The sequence below is a fragment of the Ochotona curzoniae genome, unplaced genomic scaffold (assembly GCF_017591425.1).
Source record: "Ochotona curzoniae isolate NIBS_2020 unplaced genomic scaffold, NIBS_Ocur_1.0 scaffold_2476, whole genome shotgun sequence".
In the NCBI taxonomy this organism is placed as follows: domain Eukaryota; kingdom Metazoa; phylum Chordata; class Mammalia; order Lagomorpha; family Ochotonidae; genus Ochotona; species Ochotona curzoniae.
This window is the reverse complement of record NW_024467095.1, coordinates 5,427,517-5,441,756: the sequence shown is the minus strand read 5'-3', so window position 1 is coordinate 5,441,756 and position 14,240 is coordinate 5,427,517. Positions and strand designations below refer to the sequence as shown.

The window sequence follows — 14,240 nt, the reverse complement described above, 5'->3', positions numbered from 1 at the left end:
GGTCCCTAACTGCCTGTCTTGACTGGGAAAAATACATATTCTTTTGACAGTCTTGAGTTTTCTTTTAAAAAAAAAAGTACTCATTTTTATTAGAAAGCCAGATTTACAGCAAGAAGGACAGACAATGATCTTCTTTCTGCTGGTTCACTCCTCAAGAGGCTGAAACAGCCAGAGCTGACCCGATTGGGCCATGAGGAGGCACAGAAGCTTGATTTTGCTTATGTATTCCTTTCCTCCTCTCTATAATTCTGCCTTTCAAAGAAAATACACCCAGAAACCAAGAGGAGGCTGGGAAATGTGCCTAGAAATGATCTAACTCCCTTTGAGCACATTGCTGTAGATAGGGTCGAAGGATGCATTGGTAATGAAGGTGGCATGTACAGACTCACTTGGTCACTGTACAGTTTGTGCGTTTGCTCGGGGAAAGTAACAGACGGATGATTTCACTTGAACTTCAATGATCAGGAGAAAAGTACATGGTTGAGAACAGAGCCGAGGTGTCCAGTTTTGATTGCGTTGAGTTGTTTTCCCATGTAATCAATCAAGCAGTGTGCATAAAATTAGAAGAGGAAGGGACAGAAAACCTTGGGCAAGGGAGGAGACATATACATATCTCTGCTGCATTTCGTGTGTCTAAATTCTTGAGGGTTTTTAGTGCATGGATGAATATTTAACTGAGTTATGTGTGTAACAGAACCAGTTGATTTTTTTTTTTTTCATCTAGAGGAAGAATTAACAGGAAAAAAAGTCTCTGGAAATCCAAATACATACATTCTGGCTAAAAACTAAATCACATTACTATATGTGTTTACATAAAAAGGACTTGATATTGAGTGTCCCTTGGGTGCTAAGTATTATGCTTCTCTTCAGGAATTTTAGTCTTCTGCAGTAGCCCAGGCTAGGCTTCACCCAGTTTCTTGTCTGGTACCCAAGGATTCAAGGAAAAGCCATACATAAAGCTGAGCCAAGAGTAAGACTGATTAATAAAGCAACAATATTCTTTCAGGAACGAATGTGAACCAGCTGGGAAGGGGAGCAGGAGAGTTGAAGGCCATCTTTTTATATGATTTGGGAGCCAAGGAAATGGTATCTGGGGCAAGACACAGCTCAATATTCAAAGATGGTGGAGACTGGAGTGCTTCAGGACTGCCTACCTCCTTCCCAAATCCTGCAGTGCAGTGGCATCAGGTGCATGACCGGAGTCCGAGGTGTTGGCCTCATGATCTGAAGGTCATAGGAAGGAAGGGGTGGAAGGCACAGCAGGCAGCTGCACTGAAGGTGCTGGGTCTTCAAAGGCAGAACTGCAGCACCTCAGTGGGCGTGGCAGGGGGTGGAGTTTAGGATGAGCCAGGCTGAGATGCACTACAGGTGAGAGCGACCACAACTCTACCCACCTCTAAGCCTACATCACCAGGATCCTGGTTAATCTGAACCAGAAGCTTACATCATCATGTACACTTTCTAATCATAGGAATTAACAACTTGCCAGACTAAACCAAGTTTGTGTCGAGAGAAATTCTTGGCCCTCAATTTGTACCTTTGAAAGCCCATATTCTTCCCCTTAAGGAAGATGGGAAGTAGAGAATGGTTCACAATTTTATCTTGAAAACTGGCGGTACTCTATATACTTGGTTTTGCCTCAACTCCGATATCTCTATTTGCAAGTTTCCTGGAGAGAAGTTGTAAAGGTTTAAGTTTTCTGCTCCACGTTGATAGACAGTCATGGGCCATCCGCAGTTCTTGACTCTGAATGTTCTGCACAGCCCTCCAAAAATGACATGTATTTGTCTGGATTAGGAAGGGGTTGATTTTCTTACTTTAATTGGCAAGCGGTCAACATGTTTGTTTTCATAACACATGCTCTATAGATGCATTAACTAGCAGCTTTCACTTCGGCTAATACAAGTAGATAAACAGCAGGTGCCATCAGCTGCAGGTCCTCCAAATTGCTAGGTGCATTAGCTCCGACTTCATTACCTGCTAAACCTCTATTTCAGTAAACCAACACGCACACCACTTATTTCATCACTACAGAATATTCTGTGTAGCACAAGGTTTATTTTTCTCCTTCTCTAGCCTTTTTCTAGATTGTTTTTAGTTTACATATTTCCTTTGGGCTATCACCTTTCAAACTGTTAAGTCTCACACATAATGCCAGTGACCTGCAGGACTGAAAGTCCATTTCTGCACACCCCAACACGTCTCTTGCTTTACAAAGCATGGACTCACGCCCAAGCCTGGCATAGTCATTTTCACGTGGGAGTCGGGCTCCTCTTCTTAATCAATACAGATGAAACTTCACTGTTTTTCCAATGATCCTAATTGTACGGTAATGATTCAGTAATCTAGACTTGATTTCCAAAGGAATTTCACCGGGGAAAACAAACGCTACAGCTGCTTCCAATCCCCATCGATGTGCAGACCCTCATCTCAACAGCCTCTCTCACCTGCACACGACCAAGGTGAGTGGCGGCAGGGCATCTGAGGATGTTTATGGGATTCGATTCTCTTTTGGATCAGTTCCTTGTGATCCTCCGCCTCCCTAAGGCACCCACACCATGCATGTCGGTTTAACTTCTCGCCATTCACGCCATCTAGCGGTTCTCACCGATCTGGGTTTGGGTTTAAGGAACATTCCTAATGACTCGGGGGCGGGGGAGGTGTACTCTGAAGGGGAAAAAAAAAGGTTGTCCGCGAAAATTTTCCTATCTCCCTCCACATCGCTCACCCTTCACACGAACACCTATCAGTAACTGTAACCATTTCGGATATGCGCAGAGCTGCGCAGACAGGATGGAGGGGGGCGCACACCCCGGGAGACGCGCGGCCCTGGACGCTGGCATTTAAAAAAGGGCTCCCAAGCCTGCTGTCATTCTCAAAGGACGAGAAAAGGAGTTGAGGCGAGACCTAGACCGAGGAGCCTGCTTGACTTTGGAGCAAGTTGGGCAGATGACATTAACCCCCTCAACGTCACCATCTGGTCTTGAGCATGCATAGGTAGACAGATAGATTAAAAACACGAAGAGGAGGAAAAACAACGGCACTTAAAAAATTCTGCCGCGAGGCTTTGCGGGTCGCGCCACCCGGGCGCCCCCAGAAGACAACCAATTCGTGCGCGTTCCGCTCCACTCGCCCTCCTTCTCGGCGTCTCTGGCTCCCGTTCCCCCCCTTTTCCCACGCTCTCCGGGAACCGGGACTCGGGAGGCAGACGCGAGGCATCACCGGTCCCCTGCCTCCTCGGCTCCAGCAAGGCACCGCAGCCGAGCGCGTGAATCTTCCCTTTGTTCATCCGAGGCGCGATCTCCTTCCCCGGCAGATCCACCTGGATGCTCTCCCTCGGTGACATTTTGCGCCGGGGCTGGTGGGCGGCTGGGGTGGAGCGAGAGAAGCCCGAGGGGGCGGGGGCGGAGAAAGGTCAAGCCGAGGCAAAGGCAGGAGACGCCTCTCCTAACCTGCGTGGCGGGGCGTGCGCGCGCTTATTTATTTATTTCTTCCTTATTTATTGATCGCACGAGCAGAGCGGCGCAAGGAGCTCGGGGAGATGCAGGACCACCCACGGGCGGGGAAGCAGGGAGCAGCCCTTCCGCGCCCCCGCGCCGCCGAGCGCCTCCTGCCTCCGCTCTCGGACCACAGCCCACGCCGGCCCCGGCCCGGGCCCCGCCGCACCGCCGCCGCCTCCGCCGCCACCGCCACCCGCCCGGCATCCCCGCGAGCCCGGCGCCCCGCAGCCCCGTACCGCGCCGCCTCGGCCCTGGCGACGGTAGCCGCGCAGTAAGTTGGCAGGAAGCGAGTGCCCTGGGTTCTCGCCTCCCCCGCACCTTTTTGAACTTGTTGCTGCTGCTCGTGGCTCGCCTGCGCCGGGCTTGGGGAAGGTGAACCCGAGGAGGGAGGCACGGAGGGATGGGGGAAGGGGAAGGAGAGCTCGCTTGAGCTTTATTTACGCTCCCTCGGCTCCTGGGATTCAGCTGCTGCTCTCGAGCCGCCGCCTGTTCTTGTTCCCTTTCCGGGTGCACGGCGACGGGAAAGTCTGTGCAACTCAGCCCCGGCGCGCACTTTGCCAGGTCCGTGCCGCCGGCGAGGCGCGTGGTGCGCGGAGGAGGCAGATGCTGCTGCCGCCCAGGCGGTGGTGGCTGCCAAGCTCCTGGGCTCTGCGACTGTCACTCTGCACCTAAGCGGAACTTGAGAGTGAAGGGGCGATTGGGCGACGGCTCTTGGCCAGACTCGGAGGGCGTTTGGAGGAGTGGGGGAGGAGACGCTACCTTCGAGACCCCCCCTGCCGTGCCCAGGGCGCATCAACCCCATCTCTGCAAATACTGGCAGGAGTAGAGTAATCGCCCATCGGACTCCCCAGAGAGGCGCGGGGTAGCGGCTGTGACCGCTTCTTGGAAGCCACAACAGGTCGCCTTTTGGAGACTGCTTTGGCTGGGAGGGCTGCCTGGACCTGGAACGAGAAGGGTAGGTGAAAGGGTTGCCTGATTCGTCAAAAAGAATACAGCTGGCTGACTTTGTCTTCTCTCAACTATACACACTGGGTTCCTTGTTATCCAGCCCGTGGCTGGGCGAGCTATCAGAAACACCTGTCTGAAGAAAGATATTTGCTACTTAAATCACCTGTGCGTCGATCCCCGCGCCCACAAGCTGGGAGAGGTTTGGTTAGGCTATGGCTCTGATTCCAAGTTCCTGCCCTTGAAGCAAACTGGGCCCTTCTGAGAACTGGGACTTCGTCTGGAGTAACAAGACCCGTGGGCCACGTTTCTGACTCCTTTTTTGCACGTGAGCAAGAAGGAGCCTTCGGCAACTGCGACTGGTTCTCCCTAGGAACCCGCTTGTCTCACTCCAGCAGCATGGCGGCAGGTGTGGCGGCCTGGCTGCCCTTTGCGAGGGCGGCGGCCATTGGGTGGATGCCCGTGGCCTCGGGGCCCATGCCAGCGCCCCCGAGGCAGGAGAGAAAACGGACCCAAGATGCTCTCATCGTGCTGAACGTGAGCGGCACGCGTTTCCAGACGTGGCAGGACACCCTGGAACGCTACCCGGACACTCTGCTGGGTAGTTCCGAAAGGGACTTCTTCTACCACCCAGAGACCCAGCAGTATTTCTTTGACAGGGACCCAGACATCTTCCGCCACATCCTGAATTTCTACCGCACGGGGAAGCTCCACTACCCCCGCCACGAGTGCATTTCCGCCTACGATGAAGAGTTGGCCTTCTTTGGCCTCATCCCAGAAATCATTGGCGACTGCTGCTACGAGGAATACAAGGACCGCCGGCGCGAGAACGCCGAGCGCCTGCAGGACGATGCCGACACCGACACCACCGGGGAGAGCGCGCTGCCCACCATGACAGCGCGGCAGAGGGTCTGGCGCGCCTTCGAGAACCCCCACACCAGCACCATGGCCCTGGTATTCTACTATGTGACTGGCTTCTTCATAGCGGTCTCTGTCATCGCCAATGTGGTGGAGACCGTGCCCTGTGGGTCCAGCCCGGGCCACATTAAAGAGCTGCCCTGCGGAGAGCGCTATGCTGTGGCCTTCTTCTGCCTGGACACGGCCTGTGTCATGATCTTTACCGTCGAGTACTTGTTGCGCCTGGCTGCAGCGCCCAGTCGTTACCGCTTTGTGCGCAGTGTGATGAGCATCATAGATGTGGTGGCCATCCTGCCCTACTATATTGGTCTGGTGATGACGGACAATGAGGATGTGAGCGGGGCCTTTGTCACGCTCCGTGTCTTCCGGGTCTTCAGGATCTTTAAGTTTTCCCGCCACTCCCAGGGCCTGCGCATCCTCGGCTACACGCTCAAGAGCTGTGCCTCCGAGTTGGGCTTCCTGCTCTTCTCGCTCACCATGGCAATCATCATCTTCGCTACGGTCATGTTCTACGCGGAGAAGGGGTCTTCGGCCAGTAAGTTCACCAGCATCCCTGCGGCCTTCTGGTATACCATCGTCACCATGACAACATTGGGGTAGGTGCCCGCAAGGGAAACGGGATAGAGGTGGGATGTGGGTGAGACGATTGCGTCCTATCCAGGTGCCATGAGTATTCGGATAATTCGGCAACTTTTCTCTAGATGGGTCTGGAACAGCTTCATGTCAGCAATTTGGGGAAACACCTTTGACTTGAGAAATGGGTGTGGCACAGAGCTGGAAGTGCCAGGGAGGTCCTGGCACTTGTGGGGTACTGATGCGTAAAAGTGACAACAGTAGTTTTAGAGTTGTTGAATGTCGGAACCATTTGCATATGTATGAGTCAGTACGTGTGATTACAAATGAAACTTGCGCCCTGATGAAGATGTGATTGGTACACACACGGAGGTATGTACAGAGTGCTTCATAGCATCGAAATGAGAAGTCTCCATGTGGATTTGAAATATTATTTCTCATGAATAGATAGTTACGACATTTTCCTTCTTAGAGTCTTGTTTTACAACTTTTAAAATACATAGATTATAGCTGTTATTAACAAAGGATTCTTTAATGTTACTTCTTGATGGCCGGTAAGTCATACAGTATTTTAGAATATTAAAACTGATTAACTTTTTGAATTGCATTAGAATAATATTTGCAACATTTTTAAAACTCTAGGTTTGTTGTTTCCAAAGAAATTAGCAAATGACTTCTCGTACCCGCACAGGTTTTGCAAGTTGTGTCTCTTCTGCCTCTTCAGACGTTGAGTGTACACAGAAGGTAGTGCAACTGTAGTGAAATTGATGGGTAACCACCTCTGCGTGAACTGTAGAGTGTCCAGTACTCATTTCCTTTTGAATCGCTTTTCTTCATTATTTTATTAAGGAGAATTGGAATTTTGCAACCAAAAACATTCTGTAATCACTTTTTAAAGGATTTCTAGGGCCAGAATTAAGAATTGTTTTTTAATAAGATGGTAGAAAAAAGAAATGGTGTCAAATATTAATGCTAAAATGTAAGGTAGCCAAATTTCACATGTGAGAAATTCTGATAGAACAAAAACATTGGAGCATTTTATGTTTCTGAGTTTTTTGATAAGCCAGGATGTGACGTTAATGCTCATTTTGTTTTTCAGTTTTATGTTATTTTTCTTGCACATAAAATCAGTTCAATAAGGATTTGGTAATGAAGAAAAACAAGTTATTCCCAAGGTTCCTTTATAAGTTTTGTGTTTCTAATTTAATTCTCTGTTTATGGTAACATTGTGGTTAAAATCGATTTTACTAAAGGTATTGAGTGGAATTTCTCATGTTCTATGACTCATCGAAGATTTTCTATGTGAAGGATTGTTTGGCAAAGTTAATTAAGATGTTATGGTAAGGTAAATTCATTATGTATGGCTCTGACAAAGTGGTATTTATGCTTTTGAAGGCATATTAGCTCATTTTAAAGACTGATTTTGGCAAAACTAAGATCCTACAGCTCATGTTTCCTTTGATTCTGGTGGTGGTTTGGTGTCATATCCTACAGAATACCTTAGTAGTGCCGACACATATTTCTCCTCAAAAAGGATTATTTCCCCCCTTTTTTTTTATGTTATGTGAAAACATTATTAAGACCTATTAGGTAGTAAATATCACCATCCTGGTTTCAAATTAAAAATGCCCTTGAATGAGAAGTGGATTTTGTATAGAGAAGAAATTGTAAAAAAAAGATATTAAAAGGAAATACAGTTTAAAAACTTTGCTGTAGATGACAGGCAGTATTTAGCATGAAGTTTCAGTAGACTTTTTGTGACTTTATCATGTCCTTTGGTTTTGTTACACTGAATGCTGATGATATACTAATTTCCTAAATGTTCTTGTCCTGAGATAGTATTGTTATTTTTAAAAAATTAATTTCCCAAAATGGCTTTTCCATTTTATTATCTTGGCATTTGTTTGTGTTTTTGGGGAAAATCTGAAGTGCAAAGCCATGGATAGCAGTGTTGATCATGTAACTGACATGCTGATAGTTATCTGCTTTTTGAAAAATACCTCCAACTGGATCACAATTCTTGTGGAAACCTGTGCAGTAGATTTAGTTCACATGTTCCATAGATAAATGGATTAGGAGGATTAAACACATTCTGCCTCAGAGAATTGAGGAAAATGTGAACTGTTTGAAGACTTATGTTTCAATGAAGTTGAATTCTGATTTTTAGAAAATTAGGTTGCTGATCCTCATAGAGTACATTAGTAAATTCTTTTATGATGTAGAAGTATCAGTACAATCAAAATGACAACATATGTAGACATTTAAAATTGTACATGCTGTATAATATAGAAAAGTTTCATGGGGAAGATGTTTTAGAATCAGAATATATTCTTAGAATCTTTTTGTTTTTTGTAAGTTACCTTTGGCCGCATTGTGACTTAATGACATTAACTAAGAATTGAAAATAGTTACTAGACATCATTGTCACACTTTAACCTTTAAGTATGACTATAAAGTAAGTTATAAAGTTACATTATAAACTTTCTGGTAAATATGTAATAGTTATTTCATCTGTTAAGAATTTTTGATAATGCTTTCCAAGCTTTTTTTTTTTAAATAAGGCAATCATTTTTAATGGAACTAAAATCAGTTAACTACTTTAGAAGTAGAAACGGGGTTTGGGATAGTAGGCTATCAAAAGTTCCAGGTCATTATGTACATGTGGAGAAGCGACCGAGGGCTTTGTCATCCGGCGCTGGGAGCATCCTCCACTGCTCGCCAAGTTAGACTGGACAGCACTCAGTTCTTTGGTTGGTTGGTTGTTTGCTTTTTTATTTTTGTTTTATCTGAAGAATTGAGTAGGTCTAAGAACTATTCTGTGTCCATCTAATTATTTTTATTTTGCTTCCAGAAATTGCAAAAAAATACTATCAGACTATCAGACTATTGCTTGACCATGATTACTATAGAAGTAGCTTTAAAAAAAAAAAGATGACAGCAAAACTAAGAATTTAAAATAGTGTTAAGGTTACCTATTTCCTACTAATTAAACATCAAAAGGGTAATTTTAAAAAAGTCAATGCAGGAAAGAATGCCAGAAATATTTTTTTATATGCAGAATTTAGATGCAGAATTTAGATGAAGTGGTCGTGTGGAGCTGTTCTTTATTCTTTCTTTCTGAGCACATTTAATGACTTGCACAAGACTGATGAGCCTTTCACCAGGCTCGCATTGCTGCCCCTTCCATCATGCAAAGTCTCATCATTGCCTTCAGCTGCTTCTTAAAATGAACTCTCCACTTTCGTCCTGATAGCCCTTTGGAAGATAGGGCCAAAGTGGTATTGTTCTTATGAGTATTATTCAAGTAGTGCTACTTAAATGTGGCTGAATTTAGGCAATTTAAAAACATTCAACAATAATTATTTAAAACTACTTAAAGAAGAATGTGTCCATAGGGCCAAGCTTCATTTTACATTAAACTCAGGTTGGCGGCTGTGGAGTTACTAGTAGAAGCATGTAGCACATTAAAGAATTTAACAAGTCATTAGACAATTTTTGTGATTTTGAATGTTGTAGGTTACAGAGTTATTTAAAAGAGGAGACTGTGTTGCCTATAATACGAATCTTAACTACATTAGCATCATTTCTGTCACCATGTCATCTACTTCAAAACAGGTTGTTTTAATCATGCACATCAATATGTGCATGAAAGCTGCTGTGCATCATTTGTTGTAGAATTCATGCTTAGAATGAAATTTTGTGATTTTTTTTTTCCAATCTGTAAAATTGATTTCTGGACCCATTTAAGAAAATTAGTTCATGTGTCATACAAGAGCCCTTCAAAATACTTGTGGAAAATGCATATTGTAAAAAACTGTGGGTTTCATTTTCGAATCAGAAGCTTGTTTTTAATTCCATTTTCCATCTAACTTTTTGAAGTACCCTTGTATCTTCCTCTGAATCAAATATGGCAAATTTTCACCTTTGCTCCTGGAAGTCTGACTGAAGTTGTCCATGTGAAAAGCTGACAGAAGTAGCTCTATCGTATTTCATGTTTACTGGGTTTGTTGATGGTTTAGGATACAAAACAGTGAAATATGTTTCATATGGTCTTCTAGAAAAAGCATCAATTCCTTTTTTTTTGAATGACATACAGTGGGAATTTGTCATTTACATATGTGATATCTGTCATACATTCTGTTGTAAATATTCATTGAGAAAGAAGATGAACTTTTAAGTAGCCTTCTCCAAGTACATGTTACCATTCTGATTGTGTCACTTTGGGAACTATTGGCAAAATGTCTTTTAGAATCATATATAAGAGTTTCATTGTATCCAGCCGTCACTGAAAATGGGTGGAATATTTTTGCTTGCGCCAGCATCTATGCTTATATATTACTTTGATCTACAATGTGTATCGAAGGGAAGTACCAAATTTCTCTTTCTAGAGAAAAACCTGGATTATGGTGGTGATCCATTACTATTTTGGCAATCTGTAACATATATGAGTGAACTTATCTTTAGGGAATGCTGATGGGTATTGAAAATGAGCTTTTAAAAGGTGTAGACAAATGTGTGTGTTGCTCCTTTGTCATTGAAGGTACACAAGACTTAAGTGCCTTGGTTTTAACTGTGATTGAAAATAGAGATGAAAGAATTATATGACATAATATTTTGATGTATATTTAGCATCTAAAATTCTAGCATTATCTTGGATGCCAGAGTTATGGCAGTTTTCAAGAGAGAGGGCCGTTTGTATTAGTGGATCTGTTTTGCCATTGTTTTTTCTTACCAGAATTTTACTTTAGACTGCTAATCAGTAGACCACTAATGAAACTAAAATACTAGTCAGGCTTTGTGTTATGTTTATTTTTTAATTTCCAGAATCATGTCTTTTATTCTGAACTTTTCTGTTCTTTGAAAATTAGTTATGGCAGTAGGAAATGAGTTCATATTTTTAATTATCCGATCCCTGGATTCATGGTGGAGAAAGCTCAATTGCCATTTAAAATTCTTTCACTTAGACTTGAAATATTTTGTGAATTGTTCATAATTAAACATTGAAACAGAAGCCATACTTTTTGATGTTTCACTTTAAAAATCACTTTTCGGAGACCAAACATTATGTAGACATGTGCTCTTGCCATTTCCTGAGAGTTGCTGATGATGTGACAGGGGTGAGAAATGGGAGATGCCCGCTATGTGATGCATGGATACAGGACTTTCCTCTCCTGCTTCAGCATCACTGCTGGCTGCACACTTACTCACCCAGCACTGGGACGCACCGTGATGGCCCTGGGCTGATGGCCCCACCTTTTGTCCTCTTGCAGTGACCTTGTAAGCCACTTGAGGGAAAGAAAGAAAAAAAAAACTTTAATTTTCAATATTTTGCCTGAACTGATGAAGTTAAATCAATTATCTTGGTCAAAACATCTAAAAACAAATTGGCCTGTGGAATGTTAAGAACGTACAATTTAATTTCTCTTTCACAGAAAGGACTGGAATGCTAAAGGCATTCACTGTAAAGGAAGTATAATTTTTCCTTTCAAAACTGTAATAATAAATGCATGCTCTTTCTTCCCCCAACTCTCCATATGTTCTACATTGTTTTTGGACTGTGACTACACACACACACACACGCGCGCACACACACACACACACACACACACACACACACACACACACGCACACACACACGCACATACACACACACATACACACACACGCACACACATACACACACATACACACACACACACACGCACACACACACACATACACACACACACACACACGCACACGCACACACATACACACACACACACGCGCGCACACACACACACATACATACACACACACGCACACACACACACACACACACACCTTTGCACTCTAACTGTGTATATGTGTGTGTAGAAAAGGAGCAGTGTTCTAGCTTTCAGTAACTTGATTTGTTGATGTGGAAGACAATCTCATACTGAAAAAAAAACACAGCAGGGGTGAGACATGATCTTTAGGTTTTTATTTGTCCTATTCTTAGCATCAGGGCATCCCATTTGAATGTTTTACCCTTTACGTGCTCCTTTACAACAATCTTCTCTCTGAATCCTTCTCAACCTCCCAAGCCTGCATCATTGATAGTTGGTATTACATTTGATGAAAGTTCCATTTTACATATAATTTATGATTTTACTATTCTATTAGCAGGCTTTTGAGTTTTGAGTGATAACTTTGGGGGGCTTGTTGTATAGTGCATTGCTCAAATATGGGAAAAAAAATCCACACTAATACGCTGTTGAACAAGATTGGGATGATACCTCCACAGTGTAAAGAACTCTGTGCAGCACTGCTATCTCAGTTTAAGCAATAGTGCACTGATGTAACCCATGGTTAAAAATATGCATATCTTCATTTGAACGTTTTCTTTCCTAGTGTACCATTACCCACAGTCTGTTTTGCACTTTTGACAGAGGAGGGCTAATTTTTCCATCTAGTAAAGTCTACAAACATTAGAATTAATAACTGTATGTGGGTCTTTCCTTAATCGGTTTGCTTTTGAAGACTGGGTACATTGCAGCTGCCTATGGGAAGCAGATGGAGGCACTTCACAGTAGCATTGAATCAGCACAGAAATATACTGGCTCCTTTTGAACTCAGTTCTCTAACTAGGAGCAACTCGGGGAGCACAAGGTGCTTTGTTGAGACTGCATCACTAAAGTTATCTGTCTCTTTAAAGTTTTCACATAGATGAGAGAACCTAGTTAACATTCCACTATGTTAACACTTGTGTTATATCTGCAGTGTCTTAGAGTGATGTAACTTTTGTTAGGAGGCAGTCCACATGGTAAGGGTCTGAAAGGTGAGCAGAATTTGAAAAGAAATACTGATGTGATCCTGTTGTAGGACAATCTGTGTCTTCCCAGGAGTTTTGATAAGTTATGTAAAGAAAATCCCAAACCATAGAAAGTGTAGGGGGATAGGCGTGAGTTATTAAAGGTTGCTACTGAGAGAATGACACTGACAGTGTAGGATGAATGTTGATCATGTCAAATAGAACGGAAAGGTTCTGCTCTCAAGGTGGCTTTTACTCTCTCTGTTGTTTCAGCTTTCCATTTTCCTCATTTTTTTTTCACTTTCAGGAATCTCAGTAATGGTAATTTTGGAAACCCAAAGTAATATCAGTTTCATACCCATGGGGAATGAAATATGACTTATAGGATTTAATTCAATGTAATAGGCTCTTGTTGATCCCTAACTACATCCATTGACCTTACACATAAAAGTAAAATCAATTTGCCAAGCTCAACAGCTGTGTATGATTAGAATAGTGGAATAGTCAGAAAAATACATAAATATTAGTCATGGGTGGTATTAATAAGAAGCATGCTGCTTTTATGTTGGGAAAGAGAAGGCTTTTGAGTTCATCGCTAACTCAAACTAGGAAGTAACTGCATGAGTGTCTGGATGAAGAGGTTAAGAACAAAGCCCTAAGGGTAGAGGGAGTTCTGCTATGATCTGTTTAATGCAACTTTGAGGCAAAGGGGAATAAAGTTATTAGCAAATGGAGTAAGACAGGTAGTTGGGTGGAGCCAAAAGGAAATATTACAGACAGTAATTAAGACTCCTAACAAGAAAAAGTAGACAAGTGCAGAGAGCTAGGACCGTGGTGGGAACAGGACCTACTTTGTTAGAATGATCACAGGCTTGCGGATGTGTTGTGTTTTCCTCAGCATATAATCTCTGTTCAGTTTTCCATGCAAATATCCCAAAATGAAATATCTAACATTCACATGAGAAGATGAATTCTGTATTTGAGCTGGAAGATACAGCTGGTATTTGGTAGCAATGGAGGGAAATTGTTTATTTTGAATATACACAGATTTATACTTCTCAGTTCTAATATTAGTGTTCGGGGGTCTCACGTGGGGTGAATTCTATTTAAGTTTTACTAATTTTTCATGTTATAGTTTGTGTGTTCTCTACAGGTTCTCTGTGAGGTTCTTTGTTCCTTGTGAGCTTCAAAGAAAAAAAATGGCTTAAATGACACCGAATCTCTGAAAGATCCCATAGATTATACATTTTATTTTCAACACAAGTTGGGAGCATGTGTGCAGCAGATGCATATTAAAAATGTAGATAAGGGCAAGGCACGGTAGCCTAGTGGCTAATGTCCTCGCCTTGCACACCAGGATCCCATATGGGTGCCGGTTCTAATCCCAGCTTCCCATTCAGCTTCCCACTTGTGCCCTGGGAAAAGAAGTTGAGGATGGCCCAAGGCCTTGGGACATTGTACCAGTGTGGGAGACTCTGAGAAATCCCCAGGCTCCTGGCTTTAGATCAGCTCAGCTCTGGCTGTTGCAGCTA

General features: G+C 43.5%; 1 protein-coding gene across 1 annotated transcript in view; it reads left to right on the top strand.

The window, feature by feature from the left end:
- Positions 1 to 4,663: 4,663 nt before the first annotated feature.
- The window catches only part of KCND2 (potassium voltage-gated channel subfamily D member 2), a 376,407-nt gene continuing 366,830 nt past the window's right edge, over positions 4,664 to 14,240 (top strand). Inside the window, exon 1 of the mRNA XM_041002054.1 lies at positions 4,664 to 5,959. Within this exon, the coding sequence (XP_040857988.1) occupies positions 4,845 to 5,959 (1,115 nt within the window). The 5' untranslated portion in view covers positions 4,664 to 4,844. The remainder of the gene's footprint in view (positions 5,960 to 14,240) is intronic.